This window comes from Epinephelus moara, chromosome 16 (assembly GCF_006386435.1).
Source record: "Epinephelus moara isolate mb chromosome 16, YSFRI_EMoa_1.0, whole genome shotgun sequence".
Lineage (NCBI taxonomy): Eukaryota > Metazoa > Chordata > Actinopteri > Perciformes > Serranidae > Epinephelus > Epinephelus moara.
The window spans coordinates 23,184,566-23,203,702 of NC_065521.1; the positions used below are offsets into that span (position 1 = coordinate 23,184,566).

Sequence of the window (19,137 nt, forward strand, 5' to 3'; positions counted from 1 at the left end):
CTTACAGGATGAATTGTTGGTATGACAGCTCAAAATATTACTTTTATGAGACAGAATTAGACCCATATGGATTAGTTTACTAACGTCCAACCTGACAGCAAATTTTCAAACTTAAATCACGGCACACAGGGTGCTAGAAAGAGTTTCCCATATGGTAACAAGAAACTTTCATTAGGCTGTTTTCATACCAGGTACGATTGATTCATACCATGCCCGATTATGACTGCCTCCCTAGTCTCTCTCCCGCCGCTCAGCTTTCACATCAGTAATGTTGTTCCGTGACTGAGTACACTTGCATCATTATCATCTACGTGACTTTTTTGTTGTTCTACAGTCTAGAAAAGGGCGCCGCAGACGGACACTGCTGCCCAGGAGACCGTCCTCCTCCAAGGGGACTGGAGGAGGAGCCGCTGCTGTCGGACGTGGGGCTCTCTGACTGCAGTTCAAAGCTGTTTTATCAGCCCTTAAAAACTCCTTGTAGTTGCCTTAAATAGCAATCCATGTCTGTGTTTTTATACAATTAATGTTCATATCTGATGTGTACTAGCAGGAATGCAAATAAACTGTACTCGAGACCACCTTTTCAAGTGCACTCGTGGAAAGATCAGTCTGCTGTGCCCTGTATGCCACACGGTGTTCACACTAATCGAACAAACTGGACTGTGGGGTCAAGTGTACTCTGATCCAGGCCAGGGTCCCACATGTGAAAGACCCTTTAAATACGGAATTTTCAAAACACAACACATAAAAAGGTGAGGGGTGTTAACGGGAGTACTGTGCTATGGATGCAAGCATTACAATCACAGCAGACGTGATGTTACTGGATATTTAAGGGTGGACCTTTAGTGCTTCTATTTTCTACAACAGCTAAGCTTATAAAGATCCCAGTATTTGTGTGTGTGCGTGAAGATATGTGTGTGTGTTGGTGTTTGTTTACCTGAGAGCAGCAGCATGGTAAGTGTCCACATAGTCAGAGATAAAGAGTTCTCGACTCCTGACCACCGGGTCTGTGATCACCAGCTCCCGGCCAGAGTCTGGGGGGAAGAAAGAACAGTGGTACTGAATACATATCTACATGATATATAATGCCGTAGACAACCCGAGTCATTCATCTCTGACAAAGAGGGAGCAGAGATAAAGTAGCTCGGGTGTTTGAACTCACTAATGAAAATCACGAGCACAGTTCTGCTTAAGTAACAAGTGCCTCTGCAGAGGTCAATATTATGCCACATAATTCAATAAAGCCAATAAAGTGCAGTCCCCTGAGGAGAGGACACAATGCTCAGTTCTCAAGTGAAATGACCCTTGCGGGGGTTAAGACGCATCAGCAGCACCAAGAAAGGTGGGCACTTGTCGTTGACAAATGACCTGAGTTGTTGCGTGCTGTGGCCACTGCGCTCCGGCCTTGTGACATCAATTCTAATAATCCTGAGTCCCTGTTGCGAGGACAGACTGCTGATAGAGGAGCACTGCGCTTTTCTGGAGGAAACAACATACAGTGTGTTTGGCTGATAACCTCAATGACATAAACATAAACTAAAGCATTTCCTCTGACACATGATACTTTGATTATTGTAGAAACAGGAAACAGCGTTAACACCCTGTCAAGTTATAACTGTGACTGTATGTGCACTGGTTCTCTGGTTACATGGCTGTTTTGACAAAGTATATATGATGAGTTGACTGTAATCTGCAAACTGAGAAAAGCTCAGCCATAAGGGGAACGTTAGCTAACGAGAACTAACTGCCAACAAGATGTGTCTACAGGTGACTGTGTGTGTGAGTATACACTGATGCATTCTTACGATACAGGGGGTTCAATATATTGTGATATACAGATACTGTAAACAAGGTGATATATTGCAATTATTTAACGGACATTGCTATTCAAATTAATGTAGCAGGATGGTCACAGTGGCGGGCATTTTATATGTGCTGTTTCCACCGCAACCGTTGTAGCAGGCTAACGTCCGAACAAACAAATTGACTTGTGGCAAGCCGTGAACTCACTGAGGTGAGGTTTTGCAGTAACAACCAAACAAGAGGTGGAGTAGCAGGTTTTCAAATATGCAATACATTACATTTAAAATATCACCGTGACATGTAAACTGAAAACTGTAACTGCCGAAGAAGAACAAGTGACAGCTGCTGCTCAGCCGGCAGCTCAGAGGCAGACACTGCAGGGATAAACTGTGCGCAGATGAGCAGGTTTTCACATCTACCTTTGTGAATTATTTCAACCAAACCAGAGTTGGTGATCAGTGGAACTGTGGACTAACTAACTAGATGACTAACAAGACTAACTTTGATGGTTTTGTTGAGTTTTATTTTGTTTTTCTCAAGTTTCAATGTGTTTTACGATGAGTTAACAAAGCAACAAAGCTAACGTAAGTCTTTGTGGCGTAAAAGGAAGAAAGTCTGATTGGTGTACAGTTGTATTTTTCTATTTGATCAACAAAAGGAGAGTTCTCAAACTAGTCAGTGTGACATACTTTACAGCCCCACTGACAAATAATAATAATAATAATAATAGATTTTATTTATAACGCACTTTACATTTAAATACAAATCTCAAAGTGCACAGTACAAAGGCAACAATAACAATAAAAGCAACAATAACAGTAAAATCGAGCAACAGAGCAAAACAATAAAAACAGTCAGCAGATAAAATCAGATAAAATTAGTCAGGATAGGCTTTCTGAAAAAGGAAGGTTTTGAGTCCTTTTTTAAAAGCATCGACCGACTGTGGAGCCCTGAGGTGGTTGGGGAGGGCGTTCCACAGACGGGGAGCAGCAGCCTCGAAGGCCCTGTCGCCCATGGTCTTGAGCCGAGTCCTGGGCGGGCGTAGACGGTGCAGTTGGCCTGACCGGGTTCTGGCTGAGGTATGTGGGTTGAGGAGTTCGGTGAGGTAGGTGGGGGCTGCACCGTGCAGACAGTGATGGGTGTGAAGGAGGATTTTGAATTCAATGCGGAGGTGAATGTTGTCACCATTAACGACTAACAAGTCATTTTCTTTTTTGCCAGTCAAATGACCACGACAAACAGCTAAATATCCGTTCTCCTCTCATTTCATTTCTATGAGCAATAATCACGTGTATCGATGTTTTCTTACACTCCTACTTAAGAGCAATATGCCTTCGAATATTTTATACCTTTACAACAAATACAAAACTAAAATCAGACTGAAAGTATCTGTACATTAACAAACTGTTCAGAGCCAGCACACTGAGTGCTTTCTGCCACGTCTGTATAGAGCAATATCAAACGCGTTCAAGTCAACGCTTTTGGGACAATTTTTTTATGTAAGACTCAAAAAAGGATTGAGAAAAAATGAAAGGTGGATATAAGTATTCAATCAATTAATAATTGTTGATAGCAAGCTCACTCAGTTAAGAGTTTACAGCTATAACTACAGGGGGGTTGTACCGATTAAGAATTTGGAAATAAAATCAAAAAGATAATATACTTTAATAAGAATAAAAACAATAAAGTATAGTTATATGTGGCTCAGCATAAGCTTTTTTGTAACTCCAGTTATTTGTTCATCAACAAATTATTTCAACTACTACACGTCCATGTTGAATCAGATTTTCCTTCCTGACATTTCCTTCTTGTCATCAGCATTTGATATTCAGCAGTGACGGTGCTTCTGTTCCTGTAGATGTGTATGTGCTAGAGTGTGATGAGTCCACTGACACTGATGGTGTCGAGAGTGTGTGCTCAAAGGCCACATGACACTGCGGGTTATTAACACTTGACAACGCTGCTGTCTGGCCTGAAGGAGTGTTACCGGGGGAACAGAGCAGAGCCACGGGATTGGCTCGGCTGCCTGAACACTGTCTTCTGGTTTCTGTTTGAAATGCAATTCACAGTTAGCTCTTATATCCCCCACAACAGTATGGAGAGCCGAGACAGGTGTGTGTGTGTGTGTGTGTTTGTGAAGGCGAGAGATTGACTGTTGTGTTACAGAGCAAGTAAGTGTATTGACTTTCTGTGTGTGTGTGTGTGTGTGTGTGTGTGTGTGTGTGTGTGTGTGTGTGTGTGTGTGTGTGTGTGCGCGCGCGCGTACTGTACATATGCACATGTGCAGATATGTTTCAGCGAACAAAAGGCAGCCTCACCGTTCTCATTGTTGCGATCCTGCACCAGGTGCTGGTAGACAGAGTCGGGCACCTCTGACTGGCGGTAGTACCATTTCACATTCATCAGCAGATGGTCCCGTTTACTCTGAAACACAGAGAGGAGACACAGAGCGAGTGAGCAGGAGAGGAACAAAAAAAAAAGATCTCACACTAAGGTAAACAGGCATCACTTTGTTTGATTACGACGTCACAAACTGGCCTCTTGGCAAACAGAGAGGCTGTGCAGGCACACTGTTTATGACTCGCACTGACTGATGCCAAAAAGCACACGGAGAGACCAAGTCAATTAAAAAAGGATTGCAGAGCATTTAGAGCCTTAATAAAGTAAACAGTGGGATGGCCGTTGCTGAAGGAAGTGAAGGGAGAAAGGAGCCATGAGGGGGATGGAGTCTTCTACAAATCAATCCTCTGCCTTCTCTTCACTTAATGACAATACTGTAATGATCCTAACATACTATTAAGGCTTTTAAAGTTTACTCATGAGCAGGCACTGTATCTCTTTACAGGGCTTTGGGCTTAATACTCTTTAAGTGCTGCCACCCACTGGCCTTTTGATAAAGTGCATGTCAGCAGAGGCTTGTAATCCCTCAGATGACCAGCAAGTGGCAGCACTGAGGTGAGGAGAGAGCCTTTCCAGGGCCAGTCAATGAAAACACAGAGAGGGGAGGGGGAAGAAAGGGGGGGAGATGGAAGAAAATGGTAGAAACTGAGGCCAGCGCTGAGGTGAGAGATGAAAAGGGCAAAATAGTGTTTTCATTTCATGTTATAAAATATTTATTGTGCCTTCACATAAGCCCAACTGACCGTCACAGTGGTTTGAAAGAACATTAGAGAGACTGCTGGGCTGGGTGCTGGACTGCGACACAATCCTATTGGCCCGAGCCATCTTTATTAGGGACTCGGCTACGCTGCACTGCACTAACCGACTGAGACACCTGCACCACCACTGACGCCACCAGTGGAGCAAAGGAGAAATGAGCATATGGAAAAAATGGAAGAAAGGAAAATCTATGGTAATCTAAGACAGACAGTTTAACTTCCGCTCTTTCCAGGCTCTTAACTGTATCTGTGTGTGTGTGTGTGTGTGTGCGCGTGTGTATGTGTGCAGGAACATGAGGTCAGAGTAAAGATATTTAAAGCCTTTAGAGTACATTGTTCTGTTATGTCACTGGGGAGGAGGCTGAGCACACGCAGCCAAGCAAATCATCACCTCCCTAAACCCTCAAGCCCACCTCTGGTTTTCCCATTCTCTCCATTCCTTCCTCCTCTCACTCCCACCCTCCCGTCCTTCCCTCTCCATCTTTCTCATTCCAACCCTCCACTCTAACCACCTCTCCATTTTCTTTCCCCTCGTTCCTCCCTCCTCCAACCTTGAGCAGGGAGGAGGAATGACTGAGTAAGTGAGCCTGGACGTGTTAAACAGCAGCTGGCACGCAGTCAGTCAGCTGCATTTACTGCTCTGGATGATTGTGTGTGAGTATGAAGACGCAAATATCACACAACCACACACACTTTGTGATTCAACGGAGAGCCATNGACATACCGTGTGTGAAGAAATGTGTGCAATGACGTCATGTCACTCCCCCTCCCTCCCAGCAGTTAGCCCACCCATCCCAACCTCTTGTCTATCCAGTGTACAGACACTGTTGCCTTCTAGACTAACAGGCTGCCTGCCACAGCACAACGAGTAGTTATCCGCCGCTTATACATAATTAATACTTTAAGGAGACTGTAAATGCTGCCAGTGTGCTACCTGAGCATTTCATTTTCTGCCTGTAAAACCACAAAATCAAAGGGATTTCAGAGAGATGGAACATAGAGTCTGATGCAAACAGAAAAGCACAAGCAGGCGGAAAGACGCAGACACTAACACACATGGGTTTTACACCTTATTCATGAGCCTGCATTATTTTAAACCAACCAAACGAAGCAAAGCAGAGAGCGAACCTCACTTCAGCTATCATCAGTATCCTCGTCACTACAGAGTGGCTGTCGCTCTCCCGAGCAGATTGCTGTTTAGAAGCTCACAGCGGCGTTAAGCCCTCTCAGGCAATCGAGGGAGGGAGATGGAGAGAAAGACTGAGAGTGCAACATATGGAGCACGTAGTGGGAGTGAAGCATAGCTTTCAATTATCACAATTCTATAAACATGCGGGGAGGAAAAATGAGTAGATAACGCAAGGAGAAAATGAAGGGGGATGATAGACAGCTCAGACTCGCCATACGAACTACTAGTTGTATTGTCTGGGCTTTTTTCTGAGTCTGCCATAGAAAATAACAGAGAGAGAACATATAAGAAGGAACCACAATGCTGAATTGATTAGAGACATTCCACGCTGCCTGTAGAGAGCTGAGCCCCGCACAATGTCAGCCATCTTTGTCTGTCCTGCCAGAGGCTAAACATGGCCCTGCCCTCCCTCCTCCTGGGCCCTAAACCCTGGGAATGCTGCTCACCGCGGAGAGGCCAAAAGACTTACTAACCCACTACTGAGGGAAAGAAATGAAACAAGAGGAGGAAAAAAAAGAGAAAGTGCAAGGGAGCAGAGCAAAGGAGATAGAGGGGGGGGAAATGAGGAGAGAGAAAGGGGTTGGATTAAGGTAGGAGGAGCAAGAGCTTCTCATTTCCTCAGATTTAAAATTACAACTATCCACCTCCTGCTTTACTGAAACCCCCAGGGTACAAGGCTACCCCTTTATTCATTGAGCAGATATAAATCTGAGAGTCATGCTTTGGGGCTGAGCACAATGGCACCCCTCCTCCCTCCACTGGCTCAGCCTGGCCTGTGGCATTCTTGGGCACACTCATCAGACAGGGGTTGGATTATAGGAGGGAGGGCCACCTCTTAAAAGGTTATATACTGGGGAAATATACCATTTTAAAGTACATTTCTTGTAGAGTGAATCCAAAGTATATCACTGTGGATAAAAAACAAATTAATGCATATGTTCTGACGGCAGCCCAAACAAGCCAGGCATTGTGTGAGTCAGTTAATTCTCCTTCTGACTAGCTAAAGGTGGCTGGCCCCTTGGATCCATAATGGCTGTGCAGTTTTCTTTGTGTGGCTGCATGTGTGTGCAGTCAACTCTGGAGCTGGGGCCCCTGTGTACGACCACACCACTACAAAGACTGGGGGAAAAGAGGGAAACGCAGAGGGCAGACTTCCCTTTTAACAAGAACAGGCTTTAAAAGTGAAAAGAAACCAGCTCTGTTAGGCGTACACTTAAAAGATGGACTGAATGCGGGATTAATTCCATGTTTTCTGCTAAGAGAGTGTGAAATCAATACAGTGCTTTTTCAATTCAAAACCAATGACAACACTAATTCCGTTCAATGTTAGGGAGAGTGCACGGCGCTAGCGGCGAGCCCAGGCTTTCTCCCACATCTGTTCACAGTGGCCTTTACAACACGGTCATCGCTTTGCAGCCAAGCCGAGCTGTGACAAAACTAGGAGAACGTTGTTACAACCTGTAACCCTCAAACCTAATGCCCCAGCCCTCCTCCTCCCCGAACTGTAACACAAGAGCTTTGCTTTAAACAAAACCAGACCCTCCCGCTCCCACACGACAGGCCCCCAGTGCACCTCGTTAACAGGAAACCTCTGTTTATTTTCTCTGCTTTTCAAACACTCTCTTCTTCCTCTGCTAACCCTGTTAGTGACCCCCGCCTCCCCTCGCTGGTGACATCAGCAGCCAGGATCTATGACTTCCTTCAGGAGGTGGCAGCCAGAAGTAAGGAAGGAAAGACAGATCCCAAACACACAGACAAAGGAGACAGCAGAGAGCGAGGAAAGGAGGGAGGGAGGGAGGGGGAGGTCAAACAGACAAGAGCAGCAGCAGCAGCTCAGTGTTAGCGAGGAATGTCAAGCAGTTCAGCTAGGCTAGCTAGGCTGCTGAGCTAACAGCTTAGTTAGCTAACGCCCCAGGGGCAGAGGAGGCTCGAGTGTGGTGGATCAGGGCTGGTAGCGGCGTGACATTGACAGGCAGAGGCTCAAAATGGCAACGGAGGGCGGATTGTGGGAGTGTTCACCTCGCCTGCCGCAAGGGGAGAGTAAGCACAACCAAAGAACAAAAGGCTGATTGTGGCATTTGGAGGCAGAGATGGGATCTGGGAGGACTAATCTGCTGCTCCGACATGATAAGATTAGAGAGGGGAGGCAGGAAGAGCTGGCTGGGAAGATCACATATACACTTGCATAAACACACAAACACACAAAGATGACGGATCTGATTGGAAGGGTTTTCCACTCGGCTTTCTCTCTTCCTCATTTCCCTGCTTTCTCTCCCTTATTTTCTCCTGCTCTCTCCGAGACAGAGATATCTGCCAGCACACCAGCACTCAATAAGCACTTCCATCTGGACGACACAACACACACACACACTCACACACACAGAAACTCTATGTGTGTGTGAACGTACACTGGCGAGGTACAAGAGATCTGCTGTGCTCACGCAATCTACGACATCTCAGTGACTGACAAAGGAGGTTGTTAAAAAGAAATGCCAGCATGCTGTGTGAGCAAACACACACATACAAGCCAATGTGCTCTCTCCTTCTCTCCCTCTCTCTCTCTCTCACACACACACACAGACACACACACAAATAACAGGCTTTCAGGATAAGCACCACTATTCTTCTCCCAACCCTGCAGTAGAGCGGGGCAGGCTGGGACTCTGTGTCAGAGGTAAGAAAAAGCACCTCTAAATCAGGCTGTCAGAGCCGGCAGCAGCAGGATTCCACTCTGCAATCCTCCTCTCCTTATGGGCTTCACTCTGAGCACTTGGCTACTTGGATGAAGGAAGGATAACCTGCCCCTCAAGCCTTCTTCTCTTAGGCACATATAATAACACTAAACAAATGCTGATTACAGTGTTTGTGAGGAGGAACTGTGCGCAGACTGCTTCCCCGCCTGGCAACAAGAACAAATGGAGAGAGTGTGGGAGGCAGAGGGAGGAGGAGGAGGGGAGAGAGGGAGGAGGTGAGGTGAGTCCCAGCTGTGGTGGCGGTGCTGGCAAGACCTTTGTGCCGTGCCTACACAGGGGTGTCTCTCTCTCTGCCTCTCTTTGGCTTGACCTGTTTGGATATTAAATCGGCGCCCTCTGCTTTGAACACACTGGGCCCATCTGTCAGCCCGGCTCCATATTGGATTGGATGAGCATTAGCCGTTTCAAAGTGGGCAGATTTGCTCTTGTTGCTCTTTGTATGTGTGTGCGTGTGTGTGCCTTTGAACATGAGCACCCACGCCTGCCTTAAATTTAACACCCCCGCTTCAAAAAAGTCAAGCAGACACACATAAATCACTTCACGACAGACCCGCTGGTCGTGTCATTGTACAGATTGACGACGTACAGCAACACATCAGAGGATGTTAACAGGTCCTAGTGTCATCCCAGGCTAAAGACGGAGGGATGGGGCAGAGATGGAGAGAAAAAGAGGAGAGGGGTTGAGTCACGTGGAACTCGCAGATGACACTAATTAAGACTTGAGGGCTGAGGGCCACTACTGCTGGATCATACTGCCAACCACAGGCACACTTTACACACTGGAGAGTCACAAGCACCGCACATGACTGCTGCATCTGAGGTCTAGCTCGTCCAACGCTGCTTCACCCCATGCTGATAACAAACAGGGCTAATTGCGCCAGCCTTCGCTTCATCTCTCCTTTATTTCAAACGTGTCCCAGTGGGCGCGAGTAAATTAACGGCAGAAATAATAAGAAAAATGTATGATGTTGACCACGTTGCCCTCCTTCTAGGACGGAGAGTGGCGCTGAGAATCGAGAACACCAGCCCCGGCTACTCGCTCCATAAAATAGCCAGGCTGTGTCCAACTCAAATATTTGCCTTTGCCTCCAACACACTTCTGCTGCGCGGCGGATTTAGCCAAGAAATTTAAGACAAGTTAAGTGATGGTACAGAGAGCAGCACCGTGAAAGGCAAAAGGAGAGAGAGGATATAAAAAAAAATACACCCACTAATGATGATCATTATCTGCAGACCACAGACACAGAGCACCAGGGACCTGACAACTTGTGTTCAGTGATTTAGGCTACACACAAACACACAGGCACTTTGCTTTCTTTCTTTTTTTGAGGACAAAGACAGAAATCCTTGCAGCACTAGCAGGGTATAGACTAGAATGCAGATCCAAGTGAGACTTCAAACGTAGGCTGTGCAAGGAGGACAGATGGAGGCGGTTAGGAGAGCTCATATCTGGGTGTTCAGATCATAATACTGACTTTATTTCCCAAGCCCTCCCTCTCAGCCAGACGTACAGTTATAGCCTGCCAGAAAACATTGTCATTTCTGCCTTCAGCCTTTCATTTAGCCGCTTCAAAGCCATCTCGCTTTGATACCTGGCTTCCTGTGCGTGTCAGTGTGTTTGCCAGTGTGTGTGTGTGTGTGTGTAGCCCGGGATGTTCTCTTGAGAGCGGAGACTTGTCTGGTCTCAAGGTAATACCCATGAGTCAGGATTCGGAGTTAGACACAGACACACAAGAAAAGACTGAGGAATGCTGGCGTCTTTGGATGACACTAGCTTCCTTCGTGTCGAGCGCAGTGTTTAAACGGCCTGGTGTTTAGTTCGGAGGGCTGTTTGCCTGTGATCCGTTGGGTTAGCTTTGCCTGGTTAGCATAGCCTAGTGAGCTAATGAGACATCTTACTAATACTGACTGGGCGACTGCTGTGGAGGAAGAGAGGGGGGACTGCTCGCTGAGAGGGGCGTGCAGAAGAGGATATGAATATTAGGCTGTGTGTGTGTAGATGTCATATTGGACGTCTGCCCAGCCAGCTAATCCGGACCCTGTGTGTGTGTGTGTGTATGTGTGTGTGTGTGTGTGTGTGTGTGTGTGTATGTGTGTGTGTGTGTGTGTGTGTGTGTGTGTGTGTGTGTGTGTGTGTACGACTAGCAGTGGCAGCCTCCTGAGCAGGGCATGGGCAGAAAAGGAGCTGTGGGCTGATTGAGTGCTGTAATGGAAGACAGGAAATGAGAAGGCTTGCTTAAGCCAATGCTAATCGCCCCCCCCCCTCCTCGGTGTGCGCATGCATGCGCGCGCACACACACACACACACACACACACACTTAACTTTCAGGCTAAAGTGTAGGTTAACGCACAAGTAATAAATGTGCAAAGCAAATAAGATTTGGGTAAGATATGTGTGTGTGAGGGGTGGGCAGGTTGTGTGTGTGAAGTACACCTCAGCCAACAGCTCACTGGGGAGTCAGAAAGGTGTTTTGTGTGTTTGCGGATGTTTGCCACTTCAAAGACTGATGGTGTGTGTGCTTTGAGGGGGATGATGGAGGGTTGGTAAAAAAAAATAAAAGGAACATAGTGTGTGTTTATGCGAGTGCTTTGGAGGTCTTCTCTATGTAAGAGCAGCTGTCAAGCCATGAGAAGTGTGTCTATGGGGAGTGTGTGTGAGAGTGACATAGATACTGAGACATCCAGAGGCTTCCTCTATGTGTGTGTGTGTGTGTGTGTGTGTGTGTGTGTGTGCTCTGTATGGTCAGCACACATCTACACAGTTACAGATAATAGGAATATTTATGATCCCTTTAACACACACACCAAAGCTCATTTCTACATACACACGCATGCATGTAACCGTTTCTGTGTAAGAACACAAACACACACACACACACGCCCAGGGGAGAGAGGGGTGGCGACACACAGCCGGAGATGGAGGCAAATAAGCAGCAAAGAAGAGTGCGAGCACGCAAAACAGATCTTAGCGCTGTGCATGAAACCAGACGGACAGCATTGCAGACGGCCTTGAAGAGCTCATATCACAGAGAGCTCAACCAGTTGTGATTGTATTGTTTTATCTGGCCACTGCTTCTCAAGATATCCATCTCTCTGTCTCTCTCGCCACCCCCCCCAACCCTCCCCTTCTCTGCGTCTGAAGGTGACCTTGCCTGTCTGTCAGTCTCTGGTGATGACACTGGCCCTATCAGTAATACATCATGTAAGCGGTGTATCAGCCAGATGCCGCACTAGCCGAGCAGTGGGTGGTCTGTCAGGCACGCTTGCTTTGTACAATATGCAAATAATCACATGCAAATTACCTACCCATGTGTGTGACGATATATCAGTGTGGATGCAAATGCGGTAGGGCTATCAGATGTGTGTGTTAAAACGAGGGATATAGAGAAGTTGCAGGCCTTTCCCCAAATACAGTTACAGCTCACAAAATCAAAAGGCCACTCGCAGCAACTGTAGTCTGACTGCTGGGGAAGAATGTGATTATAACACATGTGCACACATACTCACGCACACAGACACACACAGGCCAGAAGCTTTGAGCAGCCTCCTGCTGTGCTGCAACAAGAGATGTATTGTAGACAACACAGCTGCAATAACAAGGCTGGCCCAGTGCTAGAAGGAGCTGTACTGCATGACTCTCAGTCTAGACCGGCAATAACAGCCGCCATATTGTAACATGATCACGGATGGAGCTCCTGAGCGTATCACAGAGACACATTTCAGACCATTTGTAACATGTTTGACTCGACCTGAAAATGAGTTTAAATTCCAGAGTGAAACAACATTTTCTGAACACATCCTTAATTCAGTCGTTACAAAGTATAAATCTGGAATCAGTCAGAGAGTCTAAAGGCATTTTTACACTGATGGAAAAGCATGAATTGTTCACCTCCCTGTGGTAGAATCATTGATTGAATTTTTAGTGTAGTCCTCCCACACAATTAAGTCACCACCAGAGGTTTAGAATCTTCCAGTGCATAAAAATCAAGGCAAAATTTGCCTTTTGTTTATCTTTGACTGTCAATTAGGTGTATGGTATAACAGGTAAAATGAGCTACTGAGGAAAAAAAAAACGTAAATCAAGAAAATAATCAGAATTAAAAAACAACAAAATTGCGAACAAACCACTGTGTTTTAATTAGATATCACTGATTCATGTATTAAAACTAAAAATAGGAGGTGTAAGAACAAAATTTAAGGTTTGGGAAGGTACAAAAAATGTAATTTAGTAAGGCAGAAAAAATGAAACACCATCACACTGTGTTCTGCACTGACTGAGCAGACATGCTGTGAACCTAACTGCCATTGCCAAGTGGAAAAAAACACCTTTAAATACGCACCTTACACATTCTGTCGAGACTTTAAGAACCTGCTGGTATCCTCCATAAGATGTATTATATTTAAGCAGGTCATTAATTCTTTCACAGGCTGACAGTAGCAGAGTTAAGATGGGTACAATTGATCTCTGAATAACCTTAGCTTTCTTAACTCTGTAATTTTTGTTTTGTTTACAATTATCAAAATGCACCAATAGAACACTCAGCTGGAGACAACATGTAGGGCTTTTCCACTGGCGCTTTCAAGTGTGCCAAATCAAACCATGCTGCGGTGATTTGTGTCTCCATTATCAGTTCAACACGGCAAGTTGTGACATGGGCGCCCGAGATGGACCATCTCCGGAGGAAGGCCAAAGCATTCCCAACCGCGAGCTGCGGTGACATCAGATGTTTTTTGTTATCATTATTCATAATGCAAAGAAATAATTTAATTCGCTGTGCAGCTCAAAGGCTTCCAACAGCTACTGCCAACCTTTAAGGTGGAATGTTTTCTTCCATGTTACTCAACGCTTAAGTTGGCATTATACATCGATCAACACCTCAAATTTCAATATGATAACACTGACTACTCCATCTGTTTTTATTGGCTCTCTTGCAGGAGATATGCTTAAGTGATGATTGGATCTTCGAATGCTTAAAAAAGTGTATATGAATTTCAACTGGATTATGCAAACTGCGAATTTTCTATTTCCACACTTGGAGGAAAAAAGCAACTTAACTACAATTAAACTAGTAGTTTTACAACATTTTGCAGTAGCTTGCTGGTACATCAGCTACATTCATATCTGCATAGTGATTTAAGTAGTTAAATTACTTCTTCTTTTTTTTTGCCATTTTCTGAGTAGTTAACTAATGAAACTACAAACAATTTGGGGCCATAAAATGAAAGGAGTGATATCTTATATTGCTTTTACCACTGCTTTTCTACTGTAGTTAAACCCCATTGACCACAATGAGTCAGAAGTTTTGTGAATTATTTTTTCTAATTAGCTTTAGATGACCAAACTAGATTTCTCCCCAGGATAGCTTTGCTGTAGTACAACATCTAACTGGTAGCTCAAAGTAGCTTCCCCAACACTGCTTACACCTTTGTCCAAGACACTGCAAGCTGGATGAGACGGGCATCTGGCGTATGTTCGTGCAGTGGAGAGAGAAAATTTAAAAACTCTGACAGCAGTACAAGAAAGTGGTTGACCACAATAACACCAGCGGGCGGACAGAGAACGTTCCGTTGGTTCACAAGCACGTCATCACTTAAAGACACATCTTCAAGCGGGTAGCCCTGTTGTATGGACATGCAAATCCCTGCTGTGCTGGGCTGATGGGCAGAGTCAAAGCGAGTCGAACTCAGCCGGCATGTGTGTATGGAAAGGGCTACAAATGGGTCAATGGGGGGACGAAGAGTAGCAGAAAATGTCATCTTGATTTTTAATCACAGCTAATTAAAACTGCAGCTACTTGTGATATCTCTGCGGCTCACTTCCCCAACTGTAACACAATGAAATATATATGGTGAAGTAAACACTTGCTCACTAATGCAGAGCATGGGAAAAACATTGGAGTCATGATGAGCATAGTGTCAAACACATTGGTTATCATTCTCACACACACACACACACACACACACACACACAGATAGAGCGCCCACTGAGAGAGAGAGAGGGAGAGAGAGAAAGAGAGAGAAAGAGACAAAGAGGTTGAACAACACACCACCATCTCTTCTCTCTGCAACCGAGGCACATCAAAGCCTTCTCCACCCATTTATCTGTGTGTGTGCCTGTAAATCAAAAGGCACACTTTGAACATGCACACACACACACACACACGCACACACACACACACAAGCTCAGACTGCATTTGCTTTGTGCAGCAGCATCTAGGGCTGGGTAGGGGAGGTAAAGGATTTTGCTGTAGACGGGGGAATTACTTGCCTCAGCTCACTCTGTCAGGGAGGAGAGGGGGATGACTGTTTACCCGCAGTGAGTGAGGGAAGGAGAGAAAGAAAGAAAAAGAGAAAGACAAGACAGAGAGGTCAGAGTTGTGTCTGAGGCGTTGCTTTCTTCTCTGCAAGTCACCTATTGCTTCACTTTCACCCCTCACCTGCCCCCCCGCCACCATCTTTGAAAGGTGACACAAGTCTGCCTTTGTCTTTAAAAATGGCTGTAAGGTGTGTTAGATAAGAGGCTGCCCGGGTCACTGTAATTAGTTGTAACAGCATGTTCAGGGCGAGATACTATATACAGGAACAGTGGAGTAAATGCACAAACACATTCAGAGACCCACTAAGAGGAAAACCAAAGAATGCACCCCCCCCCCCCCCCCCCCCCCCCCCACACACACACACACGGATGATCTGTGCATCCCAGTGTGACCATATGGTTTGGCGGGGACTTCCTACCCACCGCAGAGGAAGTGTCCGTTTACAGTGCACAGTTCAGTTGTCCGCCATNATGCACCCCCCCCCCCCCCCCCCCCCCCCCACACACACACACACACACGGATGATCTGTGCATCCCAGTGTGACCATATGGTTTGGCGGGGACTTCCTACCCACCGCAGAGGAAGTGTCCGTTTACAGTGCACAGTTCAGTTGTCCGCCATCACATCCTGTCTCCCAGCTCTAAACGGCAATGCGAAGCCTGCTCGGCTCAGCCCAGTCACGGCTTTGAAGTTAAATCAAGCAGAAAGGAGACACAGTTCACCATACCATGCAATCAGCATCAGCATGAGATCTGGTGCTGTGCACGCAAGCTCACACGACAAAGCGGTGGCGACATAAAGAGAGAGCTTTATGTACTGTAGCTTGTGTGTGAGGCTGAAAGCAGACTGCTTTCAGTCAGTTGTGTTGGCAGATTCTCGCCTTTCCTGCTCCATTGTAGCGGTGTGATTGACATCCACCTGTCCTTGGGTGGAGGGTGATTAGGTGTTCTTACAGCTGGCTCTTTGTAACAGAGTGGATGCTTGTAATAGATTGCGTGTGGAGAGTGATATGATAGGCTGATGATGGAATGATCCAGCTGACATTGACTAACAGTCTGTGGAATACAACAGGGCGGGGTTATTGATGACTCTCTTAAACAGCGGGTATCATTGCCATGGCAGCCCATACATTATCACCGCCACAGCCACGCCCTGTCACTGGGCTGGACCAATGGGCAGGCAGCTGCCGAGCAAACAATCCCCAGCAGTGTTGGAATGGTGGAGGGAGAGAGGAGAATGCTAAATGTGCCACTTCATCTGGTGATTGACACAAAGCCTCTTGTTTACCGGCGCCACGGAGATTTGCATCTTTTTACTGATGCCCCTCCCTCTCCTCTTCTCTCTCATATCTGCTCTTCTCCTCTGCGTCCCCGGCTTCACTCCCACAATCCTCCCTGTTTGTGGCGGCGCTGCATGAAGTGGATATTACCCCACCCTGCTGCTATGATATTGATCAGCCTCCACCCTCCCTCTCCTCCTTTCTCTCTCCTCTCTTCATAGCCCACTGCATTGATTCCACCTCTCCCTCTGAGCCCGCCAGCTAGGAGTGATTACACACGCTGCTCACACACAGTGATGTGAGCGCATACACACACAAACACACACATTAGAGTCTTTGGTAGGGATGTGGGGATGTGTAGCCTTGCTTTACTTTAAAGGCTATAAAGCTCAACGGCTGCTGCACCAGCCCTGTGAAAATACTGCTTCTTTTCATTCAAGGCAACCAATGACTGCAAGCTTAGCATGACATATTACCATAATAAATATCGTTGTTATAGCATGTTAGCATAGCACATCAGCAGGCTGGCGTACAGCCGGCTGTGCTCTGGTGGGTTTTGTCAGGCTGGTGCTAAAGATGGCTGTGGTAGGGCTTGACAGGTGGGCTCCAGACATCTTGTGATTCTGTGCAGAACCACACAGAGCTGATACACATGCCTTATATGGGCCTGCAGGGCTGCGCTCACCAGCAATAGACTAGCAGCTAGCCCAATAAAGTCAGCGCAGTTAAATGAAACAGCACAGAGTGGGTGTCAGCACTACATAGACAAAAGACTCTATCAAGCAGCCAAGATCAGCTGTGTACAGTTGCAAGAGACTTGAGAGTTGGAAATTTAAAAAAGGTCTCCTTTGTGTGTGGAAAGCTACATGGCCTCAGTGAATTTCCACACACCAAAAGCTGAGTTTGGCTAAACTGCGCCGGCAGCAGGAGCCACTGGCTCATCTGTACACACTTGCACATTAATTAGTTAAATACCTGCCCTCTCCTGTTTACCAGACAGCATCTCTGTTAACAATAGCGGCTGGAGTGTGAAAGGTTTTGAAAGGGGAATCCTAGCTGATGAGCTAATGCGGCCAGTGCAGGCTGAGGCAGCAAGAACAACCACTTATCTCTGTGTAACCTCTCTCTGGCAGCTGCAACAATCCAGCAGAGAGTCTACAGCAACAGGCCAGAGATCTCACATATTATACACACCCTCACTGCCATTTGGCATTTAAATGGCATTTTAGCGTGGCAGCAAACAGTTTGCACCTAATTATGGCCAGTTGCTGCTGTGTCCTGAGTTAAGCGGGAGTCTTAAACAGCCATCCACACAAGAGCAGGGCTGTCAAATCTACTCTCTTAAGGATAACCAATACCTCTGCCTTTAGGCTCGATGCTGAGGTGGACTGGATGTGAGTGTTGATAAGGAGGCTCCTACAGCATGTAAAATGGTAACAGTCCAAACAAAGACAAGGGGGGAGAGCAAGGACAGTGGGAGTGTGATCAATAGTAGTAATCAATATTCTCCCTCTGTACCTTTCACTGTTTGAATTAGTACTTGTATTGCACTGCAATATAACCTCTCAGACAGGCTCAAAGTGACTTTATTTCAGTTGTGTGATCTGATAAACAGAAAGTCTTAAATTAACCTACATGAAACACTCAATTAGCAGCTTCAAAGAAGCTAAAGCAGTGCTCTGACAAATAAATAACATTATGTCTCATTATCACTCAAAGTGAGCCCGTCTAAAAACCCCTCTAATGATCCAGTGAGGCATCTTTAGAGATGACGTTTTGGGCCAAAATTACTCCAAGTAGACGGTAAGCCATCTGTTAACAGCAAGCTCCATCAGTCCCCTACAGGTCCTGTCACAAGTCTACAGCTAGAGGAGTGTAAGCACAAGTTCCACTGCGGCAAACGCGCCAAAGAAATGAGGTGTGTGTTTTGTGTAAATGTGTGTATCTTGGCTCTGCAGGGAGGAGAGGACGTGGGGGTCACCGTCTTTACAAGGAGCAAACCCAGACAGAGGGGGTCTCAATCACCTCCGACACCCCTCCATACCCTCCACTTGCTGATGGAGAGAGCCTTTCGCGCTCATCCGCCAACTCCATTACCCACTCCGACAGGGCCGCACATTAAATCATTCCATTTCACCTGGAGAGAAGGGTGAAGACAGGAGACAGAGAGGTGGGAGGAGGATGGGAGGTTTTTATTTATTTATTTTTTTTGTTCGCTGTCCTTTCTAGCTGGTGTGTGAACAGATTCGGACATGCCCACGTGCTGGGCCACCATCAGTAATGGGCCCAAATCAGCAACCCCCACCCCCGAAACCCACAATGCCTTGAGGCACAAGATTCATCACAAGGACCAGACAGTAGAGGAGAGGAAGAAAGGAGAAGTCGAAGAGAAATAATGTGGAAGAAGGCGAGGAATGCCGTAAGATATGAAAAGAGCAAATGATGGGAGCCTATAAAGAGTTATTCACCCTCAAATGGGGAGGGCATTATGGCGATCTATAAATGGGCTGTTAAGCTCAATAGCCCAAGGTTAGCTTGTCGTGATGCTGCAGTGAAAGTCTATATAGCTGACTGTGTTAGTCCTACCATAAACACTCAGCCGGTGCCATCTGGATTGAAAAAAAATATATTTAAAAAT

At 46.2% G+C, this 19,137-nt stretch overlaps 1 protein-coding gene across 5 annotated transcripts in view; it reads right to left on the reverse strand.

The window, feature by feature from the left end:
* The window catches only part of rerea (arginine-glutamic acid dipeptide (RE) repeats a), a 148,190-nt gene that overhangs the window by 45,389 nt on the left and 83,664 nt on the right, over positions 1-19,137 (reverse strand). For all 5 annotated transcript variants that reach the window (XM_050063908.1, XM_050063907.1, XM_050063910.1 and 2 more), the window contains 2 exons: positions 4,122-4,227; positions 938-1,034 (listed from right to left, as the gene is read on the reverse strand). In XM_050063908.1, the coding sequence (XP_049919865.1) occupies positions 938-1,034; positions 4,122-4,227 (203 nt within the window). The remainder of the gene's footprint in view (positions 1-937; positions 1,035-4,121; positions 4,228-19,137) is intronic.